General features: G+C 42.1%; 1 protein-coding gene across 4 annotated transcripts in view; it reads left to right on the top strand.

The window, feature by feature from the left end:
- The first annotated feature begins 1,970 nt into the window (after positions 1–1,970).
- Positions 1,971–21,386, top strand: part of lrmp (lymphoid-restricted membrane protein) — a 51,739-nt gene continuing 32,323 nt past the window's right edge. For 3 of the 4 annotated variants that reach the window (XM_034163092.1, XM_034163089.1, XM_034163090.1), the window contains exons 1-17: positions 2,042–2,663; positions 4,200–4,307; positions 5,363–5,543; positions 5,958–6,016; positions 6,148–6,223; positions 7,046–7,204; positions 7,281–7,398; positions 8,483–8,533; positions 9,453–9,530; positions 9,623–9,679; positions 9,886–9,945; positions 10,067–10,131; positions 10,218–10,314; positions 10,493–10,639; positions 10,952–11,053; positions 12,513–12,664; positions 16,576–16,687. In XM_034163092.1, coding sequence (XP_034018983.1) covers positions 2,042–2,663; positions 4,200–4,307; positions 5,363–5,543; positions 5,958–6,016; positions 6,148–6,223; positions 7,046–7,204; positions 7,281–7,398; positions 8,483–8,533; positions 9,453–9,530; positions 9,623–9,679; positions 9,886–9,945; positions 10,067–10,131; positions 10,218–10,314; positions 10,493–10,639; positions 10,952–11,053; positions 12,513–12,664; positions 16,576–16,687 — 2,244 coding nt within the window. Of the gene's footprint in view, positions 2,664–4,199; positions 4,308–5,362; positions 5,544–5,957; positions 6,017–6,147; positions 6,224–7,045; positions 7,205–7,280; positions 7,399–8,482; positions 8,534–9,452; positions 9,531–9,622; positions 9,680–9,885; positions 9,946–10,066; positions 10,132–10,217; positions 10,315–10,492; positions 10,640–10,951; positions 11,054–12,512; positions 12,665–16,575; positions 16,688–21,386 lie in introns of all 4 variants that reach the window. The other variant, XM_034163088.1, reaches the window with a different exon arrangement.

Raw genomic sequence — 21,386 nt, 5'->3', positions numbered from 1 at the left:
ACTATCGAATATTTTGACTTATCGTGGCGAGTTTGACGTTTTTTGAGTGGATGCCAAACTGATTTTTATAAAAGTTGTGCTAAGTGCTGTATTAGCGGGTGCTATGACTCGCTCTCACCACAGGGAAGCGCTGTTGCCTCACTTTTAGAGTGGCGCGTGAACACCCACACCGTTTTGGCTTGTGCGCGCGCGTGGGGGACACCTACAAACATTTCCTCGATGAGTATTTGCTCTCACTCGTTAATTAATATATATATTCATAAATCAGCAGTAATTTACTGAGTCACCCAAAGGATTCGTTCTCAAGGGAGAAGCAGAGAAGGTGAGTGTTACAGCTTGCGAGCTGCAAATTTGCTTTTTATTTGATAGCATTATTCATTTTCAGGTCTTTTCCAGTGGAATATATTAAGCAAAAAATATTTTCAAATATAAATGTCAACATGTAAAACAAACCTTTGTTTATGAGCGAATATTAATTGATGAATTGTGCACCTGCAACATATTAAAAAAAATGTTGCGTTCATCGTCCGTCGTCATTTTTAGTGTTTTTCAAACCAAACAATTTCACATATTCTGTAACTGCCTGTGGCCTGAAGATAAGAATCTCAGTTTATATTATTCAATTAAACTCTTTGTCAGCAAGCTATGGCAGTGAAACCTAAAAGCTGTAAAGTCTCTTGTATTATGAATAAACGTCTATATTTGGACAGCAGACTAAGGCCTGCTGTTGAAAAATTTAGACCCGAACCAGCTTTTTTATTTCTCATTCTGATATGTGAAAAAGCCCGTATTTGGACCCATGCTCTCCCGCCCCGGAAGGCAGCAGATCCTTTCCATTTAAAACAGGCACAAAAACTCATTGGTTTTTGGAAACATGAAAATGGGGTGTTACTCAAGCCCCGACCGTAGGTCCTGTGAAATGACACAAAGAAATGGAAAAGTCTTTCAGTCCCTGAATAGCCACCTGAGGCTTGCTCCAAAATTGTTTTGCCTCATAGAAGCCCATGTTAAAATGTCCAACTTCACATGAGAAATAAACCTGTTTGTAGCCTGGTACCAAAACAGTCTTGGTCTCTATCGCTAGTTTACCTCTTCATGAAAAATACATGATTGGGGGGGGGGGGGGGGGGGTGTGTGAAGCGTTTTATAACTAATAATCAAAATATCTTAAGCCATAAAGTTATGAATAATTAGGGGTGGGGTCACTTTGAGTAACAGGTAGTGTGTACCTGGTGAGCATTGTCATTAGCCCTGCTAGCAGAAACCGCTAACAGTGGCTTTCAGCTGTTAAGGACCAACCACAGAAAGGTACAGTAGCTCACAAATCTTTGATCTTAATCTTTGATCCTGGTTGCGATCACTGTGAGGATTATGATTGGTGACTTTTGATCCTGATTGCTGATTTGTGTTCTTGATTTATGTCCTATGATCCTGATCTCTGAATGAGCTTTAATTCTGATCTTTGATCCTGATGCCTGATTTGTGATCTCGATTGGCATTCTGTTATTCCAATGACTCATCTTTGATTCTAATAACTGATCTTTGACTCTGAGCACTGACTTGTGACCTGTGATCCTGATGACTCATTTTTGATTGAGCTGGATCCAGTTCCACAGCTCTCCGCCCAGTTTTAATAAATTTGGGTCATTACGCTACCCCCCCCCCCCCCACCCCCCGGCCATAGTCCTGTTAACAAAAAAACAAGTAGGTGAAAATAAAAAGTAACCTCAAGTACCAAAAAAGAAAGAATCAATGAATTTAATTAAAATGTTTTAAATTGCAGCAGTAAAATCTGTGAATAAATTGTCTAAAAGTAATTCCAAAACGAGTTATTTAGACATTTCACAATCCAAACAGCCTATCAACAAACAGTTGAGTAAATTGGTTGCAGCCTCAATCCAAAAACATGTTAACACGTTCCTGCTTCATGAACTTGGTGTGAAAGAAAAGTGATAAACATTTTTGCTTCTCGCCCTGAAGATTTCACCTCCTCCTCGTCCTCCATCCTGGGAACGCGACCTGCAACCCTGCCGTCGGCAGCATGGAATTCTACTCTCCTCAGCTGCCGCGTCGCCACAACCCAGTGGACAGCATGTGCCGAAAACTGCAGGCCATCCAGTGGCGCGGTGACCGAGAGCCTCATTCACCTTTCCAGATTCCCAAACTGTCCTCCAGCACTTACGACAGCCTGCAGTGTGGCCTCCAGCACAATTTGGAAGCCATCCTGAAGAAAGAAGGCCCCCATGGACAAGGAGCAGCGCGGGAGAGAAGGACTCCCACCTCTGAAGCTCCTCTGAGGGGCAGCATGGCTCAGTCTGTCCCCCTTTCCATCCCGTCCACTCCCAAACCAGCAAACATTACATACACCATAACTGGCACACTAGGAGAGCGACAAGGGGCTGATGGGAGCGATGCACGACAGAGTAAGTCCTTGCAGTGTTGTTCAACGCCAACAGGCTGGTCCAAGGACACCCCTTTCTTCAGGTTCACACAAGGATCCCAGATGGTACAGTCTGAAAGCATAAACCAGAGCAGGAGCCCCCCGCGGACTCGCACCTTCTCCTACAATCTCAACTTCTGCGTGGCGGACTCGGGAAGCTCGATGGCATCTGACCTGCCCTATCCGGCGCTGGTTGTCAAAAGGCTGTCATTGGGAGATGGAGGTAGGGAGTGTGGCTTCAGGTCTGCTCGATGCATCCAGGTGATCCAAGCGGGGTCCATGCAGCAAATGAAGAGTTTTTAAAGCTACAGTGTGTAGAATTTAGTGCCATCTAGTGGTGAGGTTGCAATATGACATTGCCAGACATAATTTTGTTTCCCTTTTGGGGATTCCTGCTCTGATGCCTTCACTTGTGATAAGCAATATGTAAGGTCCACCATGCCACAAAAATTAGGGTTTGCTAACTTCTCAGCCTGCATTACCACCCAGTGTTACCAACTGAGCAACTTTGACTGGAAGTGTCCACTCATCAACCACTTTATTAGGTACACCGTGCTAGTACCAAGTTGGACCACCTTTTGCCTTCAGAACTGCCTTAATTCTTCGTGACATAGATTCAACAAGGTGTTGGAAACAGTCCTCAGAGATGTTGGTCCATATTGACATGCTAGCCTCATGCGGTTGCCCATTCAACCAGTCTGCCCATTTATCAACATTTTTGTCCACATAACTGCTGCTCACTGGATATCTTCTCTTTTTTTGGACCACTCTCTGTAAATCCTAGACATGGTTGTGTCAATACCAGCCTATCTGGCACCAACAACCATGCCAAAGACGCGTATATCCCCTTTCTTTCCCATTCTGATGCTCGGTTTGAACTTCAGCAAGTCGTCTTCACCACATCTGGATACCTAAATGCATTGAGTTACTGTCACGTGATTGGCTGATTAGCTATTTGTGTTAACAAGCAGTTGAACAGGCGTACCTAATAAAGTGGCTGGCGAGTGTGTACCTAATACAGTTTTGGAGAAAAAACTACATAACGAGACCTCTAGTTTCTTCAGGTTTCAGTTAAGGCTTGGTGATACAGCATATATTATCATGCTGTTTTATTTTTGTTGTGCTTGTCGAGAGATTGGTTGTCTATCCTTCCATCCCTTCATAGGGCAAACCTTCTGTGTCCTAAAATTCAAGAACTGTAAAACTGTCAATATTGAAATTTTTTATAGTGATACTGTGAGGTCAAAGATCTGCGTGACAAAATATCATGACTTTTTGACATTTATAAATGCACCCCCCTTTTTCTATACTGAATTTTGGATTTCAGGTAGGAAATGTACAGAAGCCTTGAAATGCTCACATCACCCCCTAGATGGCGACAGAAGCTGCTGAAATGTACAACAAGTCCTCGACTGTTTATTCATTTGTGAAGTTATCTTTTGGAAAAAAATAAGCTGGGCTGACTGCCAAAAATAAACTTACAGTTGTGTCCCCTGACCTTATGGGCAAATTACTTGTTCAGTCACTTTGAGTTCTGCTTGATATTCATCATTTTTGTACGTTAATATAAATGGTTCCTCAAACAATCAAAAATGAATGAATCTCAAACAGAAGGAAATTGGATTCCGGTGTAAGTCCTTATGCTGCATGTGGCATTTGTGTACATTTTGTAGTTTTCTGCCTGAGGGGAAAGTGTCATGTACCTCGGCTCTTGAGGCGGTTGAGCACGCTCTGATTTTGGTGCGCTTTCGATGTTCAGGCTCCACGCTACCCTGCGAAACCAAGGAGAATATGGCAGAAGTCAGTCTGATCTGTGAGGAGGATCTGCTCGATACCATTTTCCATGCGTGCGACACGCAGCGCCGAGGTATGCACGTACACACACAGTCCTCACACATTTCACGGCTGTCAGTTTGAATGCAACAGACTGGTGAAATCATGTAATCTGAGATGCAATATTGTCAATGTGTTTGTTTGAAGCCAGAGAAATCTGTCACTTCCCGGCAGTGAACAGTGTCTCTGTTATTTCCATCTTCATTCGTGCCTCCTGATGTTGGCAGTACAGATCTCTTCCTTTTGTCTTAGTGGTTCCCAAATTTTTGCGGTTTACGGAACATGCAGAATTTAAATGAGAAGTGGTGTTTGTTGTTTTTGCGTAAAATTGGGTAAGTTGTTACCTTCATGCTAACTTGTTTAAGTTATTAGTTTTGTATTTTTTACATGGTAATCTGTGGGGATATAGGCAGCCCCTTTTTTTGGGGGGGCGCAATTGTAGAACAGTAAAACATCAGTTTTATTTGGCTTAGTAATATCGAGCAGGTAGCTTGATCGGACTGCCACTAGACCTTTGTTCAACTTCCAGTCATGCTAGTTGTCACTTTGGATAAAATATTTCATCTGCTTTATATCTCCACCCAGTTGTAAATGGGGGGAACTTCCCACTAGTCCTAGTATTAAGGAGAGCATGTTGAAGTTATTTTTACATTTATGGTAGGTTAAGTAATGTTACAAATGCATGACAATTAAAAAAAAAAAAAAAAATTATGGTGAATTACCATTATTTGTTGACTTTCAATTCAACAGTACAATTAAAGGTGATTAATGGTGTATGTCACCAGAATCATACGTTCTATTTTTGTAAATTGAACAAAATTGGATCTGGTTTGTTCACTATTTGAAACTATTACATATATTTGTGAACTTTAAATTCAGTTTGGGGTTGTAATATACACCATCAAATAATATAAAGAGGTTAGGACCAGTGGACCCTCCCCATAAATGTGTGCTAGCTAGGCCTAACTAGGCCTCCTGTTTCGTGGGAGTCGTAAATATTGCATCCACATCAGGCTACAGAATCTGGAACCAGTGGGCTCCTGTAGAACTAATTTATTCTTATGTCGTAGTTGCGTCTTGTTTTACCAGGTAAGGTGTATGTGTCGCGCATCGTGGACTACCTGCGACACACCACCAGTCGAACCACAGAAGACAGTGGACTGGAGGAGCTTTGTAACATGCTGGACCCAGAACGTAAAGACGTCTCCATTGACCTGGACACTTATCATGCCATCATGAAGGAATGGATCGAAGACTGCCGCAACAACGGGTACAGTAACACTGTTGGCATACGTGGCCACACAAAGCACTTTGTGATGTGGTCTAGATTTTTATTTATTTATTTTTGTAAGTGCGTACACTGTGATGGCGCCTTAGTTTTCACAGTAATCCCTGTGCACGTCTGTTTTTAATAGTGCACCTCATAATACTTTGTAGCTGCAGTAAAATTAATAGTGATGCTTCTTTGCAGAGATTGTTTTTCTACGTCCAGATGATCCAGCCTGACTGTTTTTAGTGCTCTTTGTGCCAGGCACTGATAGTTAAACATTTCTGAAGTTTTTCTGTGGCGTCATAGCAACCGTTGCAACACTTATGTCTGCTGGCTCGATCCTGAACAAAGCGGAGTTGGCCTTGTGTGAGTGTGATGTGATAATTTTTTTTTTTTTTTTGTTGCACATCTCAGGAATGAACCAGCAGATGATGTGACTCGGGACTCGTTCAGACTCGGAGATGCCCTGTCTGGTGAGAGCAAAATGTGAAAAATGTGCCGCTTTGGTGCTCAGATTTTGAAATTATTATGACTTTTGTGATTTTGGTTTGATGGGTTTTTTTTTGGGGGGGGGGGGGGGGGGGGGGTTCTGCATGTGTTGCAGTCAAAAGGTCCATGCTGCTCAACATGACCTCTGGAAGCCTGGAGGCCTTTGGAGGAGAGGCATCCAGATTAGAGTTGTGAGTGTTTCTTTTTATGAACTTTTACTCATGCATGTTGTGCACAGATGAAGGTTTTCTAGGAATTGCAGGATTTTGGGTTTGGATTTACCCTCTTTATACCAGATATTATTGCCGGCATATCATATTTGAATATTGACAGCCTGGAAGAGGCGTTAACTGCAGAAGGTATCTACTGCGGTAGATGCTTGCAGAAGCCATATAAACATCAGTGCTTTCCATACATGAAATCTGGCAGATCCTAGAGAACTTTCATCTCGAGTATCACCTAATTCTTTGAAAAGCCTAGACCTGTACCCTGTCAAATGCAGTGAGTGATCCCCTCAGATCAGTTAAACTATAACTCAAAAACAGTAACTGCTATCATCTTGTATATTTCAAAATAAAAGGTGAATACTGAGGTTAAACTGTTGAAAATTTGAGGAACTTTGATGCATTAGATCAATCCAAAAAGCTACTTTGCTTTGCTTATGTAATATCTGATAGACCTGCTTGCCACATGTTGCATGTAGCTTGACATTAGCTTGTTTTGCAGTTTATTTGATTTTCAAAGGTCTGATAGCCACCTTTTGATTATTAATTGAGAACAGTTAGTTTTAACAGTTCACAATGAATGATGCTAACCACGGATGAGGTTGACTCTGGTTAACGCTAACATTGATGTTAACAGTGGTTAGCAATTTCTTCAGTGCGTGCGGTAAATAGTCAAAAACGTCATGTTTATCAAACAGTATCTGGTATAAGTTGCGTTGTGCTCAAACTCTGGAAATCCAACACCTGGTGGACAACATTGACATGTCCTGTGTGTCTGCATGTACTCAGTGAAACATCAGAGCTGGTGCACTGTGTTGCCGATCTTCAGCTGAGCAACCGAAAGCTGGAGGAGGAAGTAAAGAAGCTAAAGCAGGTGGTGGAGAGCATGGAGGACAACAACCAGAAGCTGGCCGAGGAGAACGAGGAGCTCCGCAACCAGGCCCAAGTGTAAGACACGTGCACATACGCTTGCGCAAATCCACGGCGTGCTGATGTTTGATCTCTGCGCATCGTTCCCGTGCAGGAACCAGCAGCTCAGCCAGAAACAGAAGATGCTAAAGGAGGAGGTGGAGGAGATGAAAGCGACTCTGAGCTGCACAGAGGAAGGTCGAGCGCGTGCATCTGCGCACAGCAAGCACGTGGTCAGTACCTGCAGGATCAGAACAACTTCTTACAATGTTGAGTTGTTCACCAGAACGGAACATGTAAAGGTGGAACGTAATGTTATTTCTTAAGAAATCAGATTATCTAACTTTGAGCATTAAATATGGATGTTAAACATCCTCAAATTCCAGAATTCCTCATCAGGACATGTGGAAACTTCCCTGCTGTAAACAAAAATTAGCCCCGAAGTGACTCCTTCTAGATTTTTGTGGCCGTGCCGATAAACAGTGGCTGTTACTGCAGTCTATTTGAGCTCAATGACCTTGACATTTACCCAAATGATTGACCTCTGGCTGACCTGGAATGCACCAAAGTGTGCACCACATCTGGTCCAAATTGGCTTGAGAATCAAATTCCTAAACCTTTGCCTAAGGGCTGGGTTCAGGGACAAGCTTCATTGACGTACCAAGTTTGGTAGAGTTCAGCAAAAGACCTGGGAAGACTGGGACAACAAACAGACAGGCACACATGACCTTTAGTCCAATGATTGACCTTGCTGGACCATTCTGGAACCCTTCTCCATATGTGTGTTACATTTGGTGCAAATTGGAGTGAAAACAAAGATTTTACCTTTTGACCTTGAGTTCAATAATTGACTTTTGTAAAATTTTCTCTGGGCAGTTCCAAAATCTGCACACGCGTGTGTGAAAGCTTTGTGGAGATCGGAGCAAATTTTGGTCAATGACCTTGACCTTTGCCGAAACTTACTCTTTAAAGGCAATTCTTGTTGTGCGTGTCATTGTTTCAAGTTTGGAAAGTAGCCAAATAACCTGGATGAGGAGGGGAAATGGACAGACACGCCCACTGAGCATGTGGGCGACGGCTCCAACATCGAGCCATGCTGAAAGCTTGATTGTGTCAATTATATCCTCAGATGACTCCGATCTAAGGAATAGCAGAGGCTGTTCAGAGCGCTCAGAGGTTTCACACTCTAACAGTTTGAGGGAATGAGTGCACAGAATTCAATTCTTGTCTCACTCGGTCCTTGAGGAGTTGTTGCAGGCGATAATCTAGTAATCATGAAGTAGTTACCATCTGCTAATGTTGTTTTTCCCTCATTAGGAGCGAGAAAACCAGAGTCTTGTTGCCAAGATTGCGTCTCTTCAGGAGGAGGTACTTCACATTCCCTTAAAACAGGGGTGGGCAATTAATTTTTACAAGGGGCCACATAGGGAACCTGAATTATGCCCAAGGGCCACACCATCGATAACGCGACTGTCTCCCATTACAAATTTTACAAAAAATTACCTATTTAATAGCTTTTATAGGTAATTTTTATTATTGTAATAATAATATGCAAATATTTAAATATACCTAAATAAACCTCTCTAATGATTTGCAACACACAAGCTTGACATTTTTAATATATGTAATAATAATCACAGACCTCATGAGGGCCGGACAGAGACATGCAAAGGGCCGCATGTGGCCCCCGGGCCGCAGTTTGCCAGGTCTGCCTTAAAATAAGCTTTGGTCAGAAACTTGAAAACATGGTGATACTGACGAGTGAGGGAAGCTTCCAAGAGTTTTCCCCAGGTTCTCTGGCTTCCTTTTGCCATCAAAACATGAACATGAGGCACTCTGTCCTCATGGATCTGGAGTACTCTCAGGAAGGGCATCCTGTGTAAAGTCAATGGACTCTTGGAAGCTTCCCTCACCTGTCTTTCCTTTGCTGTCACGCTGTTTTAGAACTGACCCAAGCAAAATTACTGTACGCTGTAATACATTTTGTGTTTGAGTGACTGACAGATTTTTAAATAGAATTATTAAAAAAAAAAAAAATTGATGACTGGAAAATGTTTTTGTCTCCGTTTAAGGGGGAAAAAGCGGGTGTGAAAATGATCAAGGATCTGACTATCTAAGCTTAAACAAAGTCAAATGTGCACACAAACCATGTTCGGTCCAGGATCCAGCATGAACACATGAAGGCGTCTCTCATTGCATCATATATTTACACACTGGTTGTTAACTCGGTTTTGTGCCATGAACCAATGTGATTGGCTGCCATAACTCTCCTGTGGTGGCTCCCCAGAACTTCAAAGTCACCATGGAGACGGACGAGCTTCAGAAGAGAATAGCAGAGCTGTGTGACATCAACGCTGACCTTCAGGTGCATTTAAACATTAAAATGGGTCCGAAATGGTGTTTGCGTTCGACACACTTCCCACTCTGGCGATCCATCCTTGTGTGTGTGTCTCTCAGGTGCAGATTGACTCCTTTGATGCCATTATCAGTGAAAAGGAAGTGCAGATTCTCGAGGTCAGTCCTTTATTGCATTTTTTTGTCCACCTTTTTTCTGTTTGCTGTGGTGCAGGACTTGCTACTTAACCAGCATTTTTTTTTTTTTTTTTTTTTCTTTAGAGATTGTATGATCTTGATTTTGGTGTCAAATTATTCATAGCACAAGTGAAACCAGCACATGCTCCTGTACCTGACTTGTTTGTTGTTGGATTCCCTCTTTCTAGAAGCACGAGCAGATCGAGGAGTTGAAGGCAGCGGTGGAGGAGTACTCTTCTGTCACAGAGGTCAGAACCTGCAGCTGCACGCAATCTGCAATTCCGTATTGCACCAGAATTCCCATTTTATTTTCCTAAGTAACTACAGGATGCATGGATGTTGATGATGTTATGCTGTGATTGGTTCCAGCTCCTGAGGGCAGACAAGACCAAGCTGGAGAACCAGATGCAGATGATTCACCCAGACCTGGCGGGGTGAGTCACTGCTGCGAAATCACTTTTTGTTGTTGTGGAGGATCTTTCATAATTTGATCAACTACTCATCTTCCCGCATCCCTCAGAGCTGATGGACTGACCCTGTCCGTAGCCTATAGACTGAACCAGTCCGACTCAGGGTCCCTGCAGACAGAACTGGCTCTGGCACAGTCACCACTAGAGGTCAGCACTGCTTCCCTGACTCATGTTTTGGTTTTGCCTCTCTGTGACCTACTAAACAAAACCAAACTGTGACCAGTCATTTCATGTTGCTACTGTTGGTGTCAGTCAGTTTATGCAGAACACAAGAACCATGTGTAGCTTCATGGGCACAGTAACTTTTAACTTCCTTCTTCTTCAGGTCCACCCCAGAGTTGATCATTTGGCCTCCACGCTGCGCTTTGCCTCCCCGTTGGATGAGACCCTGGACAGGGAGGTGCTGCTGCTCCTGCAGGGGCCCAGCCATGAACATGCAACTCTGCAGTTCAAAACCCTCTTAAGCAAACTGGTAACCAAGTAGCCCAGGCTGCAACATTCCCTAAATGTGAATATAGATTAGTTGGGCCGCTGGTGTCATACATGATGTATGCTGCTGCTGCTGCTACCTTTTAGGGAGCACAGCTGTGCCAGCGGGAGGGTCACATAACCTGATTTCACCGAATGCACAAATTTCTACAGGCACACTTTAACACAAACCCTCAGTTATGTGATGATCCCATAAAAGATAACAAAAAAAAAAGTGTTTTGGACAATATAGTCTTTGTGGTTGTTTGTCTTTTTTATGTTTTTCTACAACGTACTGCTTGTTTGTGGCTCACAGAAAAAGAATTTCAAAGAAGACACAGACTCCATCCTGTCTTCAGTTCGAGGCCTGCTCGATGACCACACACAGCCAGCGGGTGACACAGACAAAAGTCTTCAGGTGAGACACACTTTGACATATATAGGTGTGTGTGTGTTTTCTTTTTAATAGAAAACATGACATAAAGGCATCATTTGCCTTGATATAAACTTGAGCCTGCCTCAAAATAGAGTATACACATTTTATCTGCTGATTTATCAATGACATAAAGTGGGAATATCACACACCTTGACATAAAGCAACTCACCAGTTAACTGAATATTTATCTTTGGGCTCATTTCTTCTTTCTTCCTGATTTGGTGGCTAATTACTGGCTAAATATTTTTATTTTATGTACAGGTTTTTTAAAATGTGACGTAATAGTACCCGTGGTCATGATTATAATAAGGGCTGTGTTAAACTGACATTTGACCCCACTGACCTTGACCCCCCCTCCCAAATGACTGACCTTGCCAGAGCAATTCTGGAATCCACCCAACTCTGTAATATGTTGTTCAAATGAGCTTGATAATTTAATTCCTTCACATTCTCAAAAGTGAATTATTAGAGGGCAAATTTGGGGTCAACCCTTCATTGAGCAAGTTTGGAAGAAATCGGCCAACATGCAGACAGACGCGACCTTTACCCCAGTGAATGACCTTTGGCAAATGTGACCTTGCCGCACAATAAGACAGCCCACTTTTACACATAGAATATGATGAAAATCTGAGTGACACGCTTAAATTTTGACACCAATGGCCTTGACTTCAGTGGTTGACCTCACCTGGCCAATTCCTGGAACCAACCTCTATGTATGCCATAGTGGAAAAAAATTAATTTTGACCTCAATGACCTTTGCCAAAACAAGTTGGGGGAATGGATACGCAAACATTTCCAATTCACTGAGCACATCTTTGATTTTGTTTTTATCAGTCATTAAGAAATACAACCAGTCTGGTACTGTGACGGTGCAATAACAAGACAAGTGAGGGAAGCCATCAAGACACCCATGATAACTTTGTGATCTTGTTGCATCTCCAGTCAAAAATTCATGGTGTGGAATAGAGAAAGCAATTTGCTGGAAGGTGCAGAGAATCAGTACTTTTGTGACTTATGCAGTAGGTGTATCTGCCTACCTGTTGCACTTTTCTCTATCGCTCTGTTGCTATCTTTTGCTTTTCCTCCCACTGTCTCTCCTCCAGAGATTTCTCTGTTCATTATGTAACTCACCAGCAGGCCCCAACTGATGAAGCGTGTTTAGTCAGTGTGCAGTACCCGCTCCCCCCTCCCTCTAGCGCTTGTGCCCACCCCCACATTGTTGCACGCTCAACATTCATAGCCACGTACTGCGATACGGCAGTAAACACACTAAATGAGACAGTTACAGCAGCAGCAGAGCTGTTCCAGTACCAGAACTGCACCAGACCTCCATCTGCTGTTTTTCTCACCAGCATGGAACTAGTTTGCTGCAGTTAGGTGTAAAGACAAACCAAGATCCTGCATCTTCTGACCTGCCGGCCTTCTCACTTCCACCCTGTAGACGGTGCAGGCTCAGCTGGAGGTGAGGCGGGCCAACTGGACTCTCAGCCTGGACACGCTGGCCCAGCACACAGAATCCATGGAGAAGGAGTTGATTAAAATGGCCAGTAACATGAGGAGGTCCCGCACGGAGATTCTCCACCTGTCGGTCAGGTGAGCAGGCTTTTATTTATGGTATCCGCACCACTGAGTGACGCTCGACTCTGAGGGGATTAAATAATTGTTAATCTTCTGTTGATTTGTAAATTAAAGGAAGACAAAGTGAGGAAACCACTTGGTTGTTCCTGTGCAGCTGCTGCCTCATTACCTAAGTTAATCCAGTAGGGGGCGGTAGAGATTTCTTTCAATGTAAGCAGAAATGAGAGTAAAGTTAAGGAAGCTTGAGACATTACATAATGTAATTTGAGGTCGGAATTTCCCAGTTATGCTCCCCAGGAATGCCCAGTGAAATCATAATTCCAAGTCATCAATTCATATGACCCTCACGTAGTCAGAGTTTACAATCCAACATGGCAGCTCACAGCAGCAACAGTAGTGAAAGGTTTTGTATTTTTAGCAGTTTTTTGTGTCCAGTTTAATACGTTGTGCACAAAGTACTGCCCTCCTGTTGTCTGTGGCCATGTTGCTGCAATGTTTTTCTGCGTGAAATAACACAAAGTGTTATCATCTGGTGGTGCTAACCCGGTGTCGCAGATGGAATGGTCCCCCCAAAAATCTGTCCACCCTGCCTTCACTGCGCATGCGTCATTAGCTGCTGTTCACAGATTAACACCTCATTTCTGCTTCAAACTGCACTCCAGTCATCATCTATCTCAGCAACAGATATCTGTAGCGTTTGTGCAACAATCCTTTCCGCATTATTTCATCATGAAAGATAGTAGAAGCGATCAGAGCGCCGCAGCTACACAAGCTGCTAGCTGATGCAATCACTGTGCGTCGATCATTTCAAAGCGTCACAGAGTATCACCTCGTTTCTGCTTAAAACGGACTTGTTTCTGCTTAACACTGCCTTAGAATGATTTAAAAGGTTTTACCTTGTCATTTGATCACTTTGGGTGAAGAGACTCTGTCTTAGATGAGTGGCTGAGCTCCGAAATGACGCATGTGTAGTGGAGGCAGAGTGGACCAATTTTTAGGGGCAGACCGTTCAGTCTGCGACACCAAACAACAACGGATGTTGAAACCGCGCTGCAACCTGCGCAGGAAATTGGATCATCATTTTAACTTCTGCAGCTTCTCTTCTCTTCCTTAAGGACACTTGGGTGGACCAAATACATATACAACCCCTGGCAAAAATTATGGAATCACCATCCTTGGAGGATGTTCATTCAGTTGTTTAATTTTGTAGAAAAAAAAGCAGATCACAGACATGACACAAAACTAAAGTCATTTCAAATGGCAACTTTCTGGCTTTAAGAAACACTATAAGAAATCAGGAAAACAAATTGTGGCAGTCAGTAACGGTTACTTTTTTAGACCAAGCAGAGGAAGAAAATATGGAATCACTCAATTCTGAGGAAAAAATTATGGAATCATGAAAAACAAAAGAACACTCCAACACATCACTAGTATTTTGTTGCACCACCTCTGGCTTTTATAACAGCTTGCAGTCTCTGAGGCATGGACTTGATGAGTGACAAACGGTACTCTTCATCAATCTGGCTCCAACTTTCTCTGATTGCTGTTGCCAGATCAGCTTTGCAGGTTGGAGCCTTGTCATGGACCATTTTCTTCAACTTCCACCAAAGATTTTCAATTGGATTAAGATCCGGACTATTTGCAGGCCATGACATTGACCCTATGTGTCTTTTTGCAAGGAATGTTTTCACAGTTTTCGCTCTATGGCAAGATGCATTATCATCTTGAAAAATTATTTTTTCATCCCCAAACATCCTTTCAATTGATGGGATCAGAAAAGTGTCCAAAATATCAACGTAAACTTGTGCATTTATTGATGATGTAATGACAGCCATCTCCCCAGTGCCTTTACCTGACATGTAGCCCCATATCATCAATGACTGTGGAAATTTACATGTTCTCTTCAGGCAGTCATCTTTATAAATCTCATTGGAACAGCACCAAACAAAAGTTCCAGCATCATCACCTTGCCCAATGCAGATTCGAGATTCATCACTGAATATGACTTTCATCCACAGTCCACGATTGCTTTTCCTTAGCCCATTGTAACCTTGTTTTTTTCTGTTTAGGTGTTAATGATGGCTTTCGTTTAGCTTTTCTGTATGTAAATCCCATTTCCTTTAGGCGGTTTCTTACAGTTCGGTCACAGATGTTGACTCCAGTTTCCTCCCATTCGTTCCTCACTTGTTGTGCTTTTTCGATTTTTGAGACATATTGCTTTAAGTTTTCTGTCTTGACGCTTTGATGTCTTCCTTGGTCTACCAGTATGTTTGCCTTTAACAACCTTCCCATGTTTGTATTTGGTCCAGAGTTTAGACACAGCTGACTGTGAACAACCAACATCTTTTGCAACATTGCGTGGTGATTTACCCTCTTTTAAGAGTTTGATGATCCTCTCCTTTGTTTCAATTGACATCTCTCATGTTGGAGCCATGATTCATGTCAGTCCACTTGGTGCAACAGCTCTCCAAGGTGTGATCACTCCTTTTTAGATGCAGAGTAACGAGCAGATCTGATTTGATGCAGGTGTTAGTTTTGGGGATGAAAATTTACAGGGTGATTCCATAATTTTTTCCTCAGAATTGAGTGATTCCATATTTTTCCCTCTGCTTGGTCTAAAAAGTAAGTTACTGACTGCCACAATTTTTTCCCTGATTTCTTATAGTGTTTCTTAAAGCCAGAAAGTTGCCATTTGAAATGACTTTAGTTTTGTGTCATGTCTGTGATCTGCTTTTTTTTCTACAAAATTAAACAACTGAATGAACATCCTCCGAGGCCGGTGATTCCATAATTTTTGCCAGGGGTTGTATAGCATAAATGGAATGTTACATAACCATCTGTTCATTAATATGTACAATACGCTGACATGGGAGCCGGCCCCCTCATGGAGGCCCCTGTTTTTTGTTTCGTTTTTTTTTTTTTTTTTTTTTTTTTCCCCCCCCCAAGATTTAAACAATTCCAGTTGATTGTATTAGTGTTCTAAATTTTAATATAAAAAAACCTGCTTAAAATAAAGTTAAATATGGAAGGGCAATAAAGGAGTAGCTGAAGACCTTTCCAAAGTAGACTGTTTATTTTTCCCAAAAATGCTCATTTCCGCAGAGCAAGCTGGAGTCCAGGTAGGGACCTCTGCTCCATAAGTCAAATTACGCTAATTTAACTTTTATCATGTGGTCGCATTTTATGTGCAATTGTGATATTTTGGAATGCAGGCTTTTTATTTATTTATTTATTTATTTTTAAAGCATGAAATGTATTTAACTGCAAATGATGGCTTTCTAAACTGACTTTGCACAATATGACCCCTTTAACCTTCCCCTGGAGCAGAACTTCTGAATCGCACATGTGAGACCTATAGTGTGTCCGAGGTCACATCGCTGCTTTTCTGAGCTCAGTCACTTGTGGTGAGCGGGTCAAAACCCTGTCAGTTATACTGACCTCAGGTTGCGCCTCACTAGGTTTGAATTTGGGTCAGTTTTGGATTTGTGTTTGAGACATGTTGGTTTTCGTCCGTGTTAATGGAGACGGCCTCCTCTCCACATTTATAAGACTGCTCGCTGGGGCGAAGCAATCAGGCTGCTGGGTTGCCAGGGTGAAGTCAAGAACTTTAAAAGCAGAGTGTTTGAGGGGATGATGTAAGTTGGATCTGCTGAGCAGTTTGCTTTTGTGGTCAGATGGATGCTGGTAGGTGTTCAGTCTGACATTAGAGGCTGAGTGTGAACAAGATCAAGGAATAACTGTTGAAGATACGTTACTTTGCCAGTCGAAGAGCTGGCACTGGTCACCCTGGGCAACAACATGGGACACTGCATGGGCCTGCGGATTGGGTACAGTATGTCCCCCATGTGTAGTTTTAACTTTGGTGTGTGTGTCTGTGCCACTTTTAGGTGTTTGTTTAAGGTGGTTTTGTATGTTGACACCCACAGAGTGCAGGAGCAGGAGAACCAGAAGCGGCAGATGTATGAGGAGCTGGAGCAGCTAAAAGCTCCTCAGGATAGCAGAGAGGCTTCGTGCCAGATGCCTGCAACAGAGGACAAGGTCAGACAAATGCGCTCCTTAAACTCAAAGTAGATGCAGTAGATGTTAGTGTAATGAGATCGGTGGGGGAAAAAATCCTGTCAAGAAAGTTTTTGCATATGTTAGTTTATTTCCTGTGATGGCAGAGGACTGTTTTGAGAATCGGCAACAGAGGATGTACTGTGTTCAGACAGATGGTCCACCTGGCTGGGAGTTAGTTTGTAAAATACCATCTTCATGTAATCATAATTGTTTATATGATTGTTTTAGGTAGAAATATTCAGCAGATGGTGTTACATTGCATTAGCGAAATTACAGGTCCATAATTAGAGTTTTCTAGGATGACAACATTCTGCCATTAGGAGGACCAGGACAATTCCCAGTTTGCCGGTCTGAGGCATGAAATTCCATTGCTGCAAATGAATCCCAGGCTGGCCCTTTCAGCGCTAAACACCGTTTACGTGACCCCTGTATGCTAAAATGTCCATTAAAGTTTGTGTAACGTATATATTTTCACAAGCCACTTTTCAGTGTCCACATATGCTAACATGCCAGCTACCACTTGTGACCACGTATGCTAACATTAGTAGAGAAGCTTGAATCTTCGACTGGACTGGGTTGCTTGACGCGAGGATGTTTCGCTTCAAATTGCAGAAGCTTCCTCAGCTAAAATTCTTGCTCTGGTACTCTGACTTCTGTCTTGACTCTTGTAGAGAAGAATAAACAGAAAACACAAAAGCTGGAGTTTTAAACCTAACCAGACCCCTCCTACTGAGAGGCAGACTGCTATAGGCTTGTGACTAAATAATAGCTCTAATTGGCACCTATTGTGCTCTAGTTAGCACCCTCCTAATGACAGGGCAGCTGTCCCTCCTAATGATGGGACAGACCCTCTCCTGATGGCTCCCTTGACGACTTTCCTGGTGACGTGAATGACTCATTACCATGAACAAAAGACAGAAACTGCTTTGACCTGAGTACCCCATTGTAAACAGGGGACAAAGCATGTCTCAGACCCCCTCCCCGGTTAAGGCTGGGTTTCAACTGTTTCACATAGAATGCCTCCTTGACCCCTCTCTCGAACCATTTCTTCTCTCTGGCTAAGATTTTAACTTCCTTGTACTCAAACGTGTGATTATTGTCTTTAAGGTGGAGATGAACTGCAGACTGAGGTCCACTGGCGCCCTCTTTGCGGTGCTGGTATAGCCTTTTGTGTAAAGGTTGCTTAGTCTCACCTATGTAGTGTTCGTTACAGTTTTCCTGACATCTGACAGAATACACTACATTGCTCTGTTTGTAACTAGGGATCCTGTCCTTAGGGTGAACTAATTTCTGTCTCAGGGTGTTAACCGGTTTAAAGTAAACTGGGATTTTGTGCTGTCTGAAGATCCTCTGTAGTTTTTCCCCTACTCCTGCTAAATAAGGGAGAGACACTCCTCTTCTTCTTGTCTCTGTCTCCTGTCTATCTGGTCTCTTTGTTCTCTGGGACTTCTGCACTTTATCCAGGGACCATCGTGGGTACCCACATACTGTGAGGGCTTTCCGGCCAAGTTGTTGTTCTTTAGCCCTTCCCTCTGCAGTTGTGGGCACCTGTAGGGCTCTGTGTTGAAGAGTCCTGATCACCCCGAGCTTGTGTTCAAGGGGGTGGTTTGAGCCAAAGAGCAGATATTGGTCAGTGTGAGTGGGTTTTCTGTAAACCCCTGTCTGGAGCTGCCTGTTCTCTCCACTCGTAACATCACAGTCCAAGAAGGCTAAATGGTTGTTTCTGGCATCCTCACGTGTGAACTTGATATTGGAATCTGTGCTACATACAATAGGCCTGAGTGGCACATCCTGTTTGTGGATTTTGGGCAGTCCATACATGCATGGAGTGGCGTCCCCAGGGTACAGTTTGTAGTATGTCTGTCTGTCTGTCTGTCCGATGAGTCCCTCTTTCTCCAGGTTTTGGAGGTAGCTAATGATTTTCTTCTTATAGCCGCTCGTGGGGTCTCTCTTCAGATGTTCGAATGTACTGGAGTCACTGAGCAAGTTGTTGATCTTGGCCTCGTAGTCTGATTTGTTCCGGACCACCATGCATCTGCCTTTATCCGCTGGCAGGATAAGGATGCTTTGGTCCTTCTGCAGTGCTGACAAAGCTTTCCGTTCTTCTCCTGTGATGTTGGATGGAGGAGGCTTCGCACTGTTCAGCACTGCTGTGACTCTTAGTTGGAGGTCCTCAGCTTCTGACTCTGCCAAACTTATGTTTAATGGCTGACTCTACTGCAGTGATGTAATCTACTGTCGGTATATGTTTAGGTTATGGTAATGAGTCATTCACGTCATCAAGGGAGCCATCAGGAGAGGGTCCGTCCCATCATTAGGAGGGACAGATGCCCTGTCATTACGAGGGTGCTAACTAGAACACAATAGGTGCCAATTAGAGCTATTGTTTAGTCACTAGCCTATAGCAGTCTGCCTCTCGGTAGGAGGGGTCTGGTTTGGTTTAAAACTCCAGCTTTTTTGGCTTCTGTTTATTCTTGACTACAAGAGTCAAGACAGAAGTCAGACTACCAGAGCAAGAATTTTAGCTGAGGAAGCTTCTGTGATTTGAAGCGAAACGTCCTCACGTCAAGCAACCCAGTCCAGTCGAAGATTCAAGCTTCTCTACTATATTAGTTAAAGGTCACATAGACAACAAAGAAGTAACATTGTTAAATGTGTAAAGACAAGAGTATTATTAAGAAAATGTTTGACCTTATTGCCACAGAAACATCTAGGGTACTTATATATGCAGGTGACTGGAACATTTGTCTCAACCCCTATAATGATTCTTCCAGTAAAAATAAAAAGTCTCAATTAGAAGCAAATTTTACCAAGAAAATGCTTAACGAATTAGGGTTAATAGATGTATGGAGAAACCTTTACCCATCTGGAAAAAGCTATACATTCTGTTCACATTCCCATCAAGTACATTCAAGATTAGATTTTTTATTTTTATTTTTTAATGTTAATGTCAGACACAGAATTATAAACTGTGCTATAGGGGTTAGAGACGTATCTGATCACGCAGATGTTTGTTTGACGCTCCATTTGGATAACGATAAAGAAACTCTATGGAGTAATACGAGCCTTCTTAAGGATGAAAAATTTCATGACTTTGTGGAAAGAGTTTAAGGATTATGTGGACCATAACAATAATGAGGAGACCTCCTAGTATCGTGTGGGATGCCTCAAAGGCAGTGCTGAGGGGCAAACTAATTATGTGGTCCTCACTAAAGAAAAAAGAAAAAGAAAGCAGTATTAAAAACATGCTTGACAAATTAAAAGAATTAGAAATGGAATAAACGAAAAATAAAGACAGTGTTACTCTAAAAAAGATTGAAACAAAACATAGTTTGAATAGACTATATGTGGATCAAATGGAGAAGAAATCTAAATTTATGAAGCAAAATTATTATGAAAACAGCCCAAAATCGAAGAAACTTCTTGCATGGAGAATACATAAGCAGCAGACGGATAGATTTGTAAATAAGGTGAAGAGCCCCATCAACAACAAAATATGTTATGAACTGAAGAGTATTCAAAAATCTTTTGTAGCATACTACAAACAGCTGTATACTCAACCTCACTCACAGAGTCCACAAATTATAAATCGTTTTCTTTCCCAACTTGATTCACCATCTATAGGAATTGAACAAAATGCCAGGTTAAACAGAGAAATAACAGAGAAAGAAATTAATAAAGCTATCTCTAAATTAAAAGGAAATAAAATGGCTGGAAAATATGGTTATACAGCAGAATGGTACAAACATTTCAGACATCAAATAATCCCTTGCCTAAAAAAATGTTTTAATTATATTTTAAAGGGTGGACAGGTACCACCATCTTGGAGAAGAGCAGTCATATCTGTGATTCATAAACCTGGTAAAGATAAAACACAATGTGGTTCTTATCGTCCAATATCTGTTCTAAATATTGATTATTGCATATTTGCGGCAATACTAGCTAAGAGGCTTGAGGCTTTGATTCCAGAACTGACAGACACTGATCAGTGTGGTTTTGTATGCAACAGACACATGACAATATTAGACGTGCTCTTCACCTTATTCATAAAATGAAAAACTTAGAATCTGTTGCAATTAGCCTTGACGCTGAAAAAGCATTTGATTCTGTTAGTTGGGAATATCTTTAACTCTCGACAGATTTGGTTTTAACACAAATATAATCAACTGTCTAAAATCATTATATGAATCACCCTCTGCCAGAATCAAGATTAATGGGGACCTTTCTGACACTGTATATTTGAAAAGGTGCTGTCGTCAGGGCTGCCCCCTCAGCGCTAGCCTATTTGCACTTTTTATTGAACCTTTGGCTCAGGCTATTAGAGAACATAAAGATATTTCAGGTATTGTAATAGGAGACACCACACACAAAATCTGTTTGTACGCAGACGATATCCTTTTGACATTATTCAACCCAACAGCCAGTTTACCTAATCTTCTGACACTTTTGTTTGAATTTGGCTCATATTCTGGGTATAAACTAAATTTACAGAAAACTCAAATTATTGCTTTTAATTATCAGCCAACCATGGAAATTTCCAAGATGACAAATTTTAACTGGAAAGGCAATATCATTAAATATCTTGGAATATTTATACCAAAGGATATATCTTCACTTTCTGATGAAAATTATAGAAAACTTACAGCTAATATTAAATTTGATTTGCAACGATGGGCAT

The sequence above is a fragment of the Thalassophryne amazonica genome, chromosome 22, assembly GCF_902500255.1.
Source record: "Thalassophryne amazonica chromosome 22, fThaAma1.1, whole genome shotgun sequence".
In the NCBI taxonomy this organism is placed as follows: domain Eukaryota; kingdom Metazoa; phylum Chordata; class Actinopteri; order Batrachoidiformes; family Batrachoididae; genus Thalassophryne; species Thalassophryne amazonica.
Note: the sequence above shows the minus strand (reverse complement) of the source record. Positions and strands in the feature narration are given on the sequence as shown.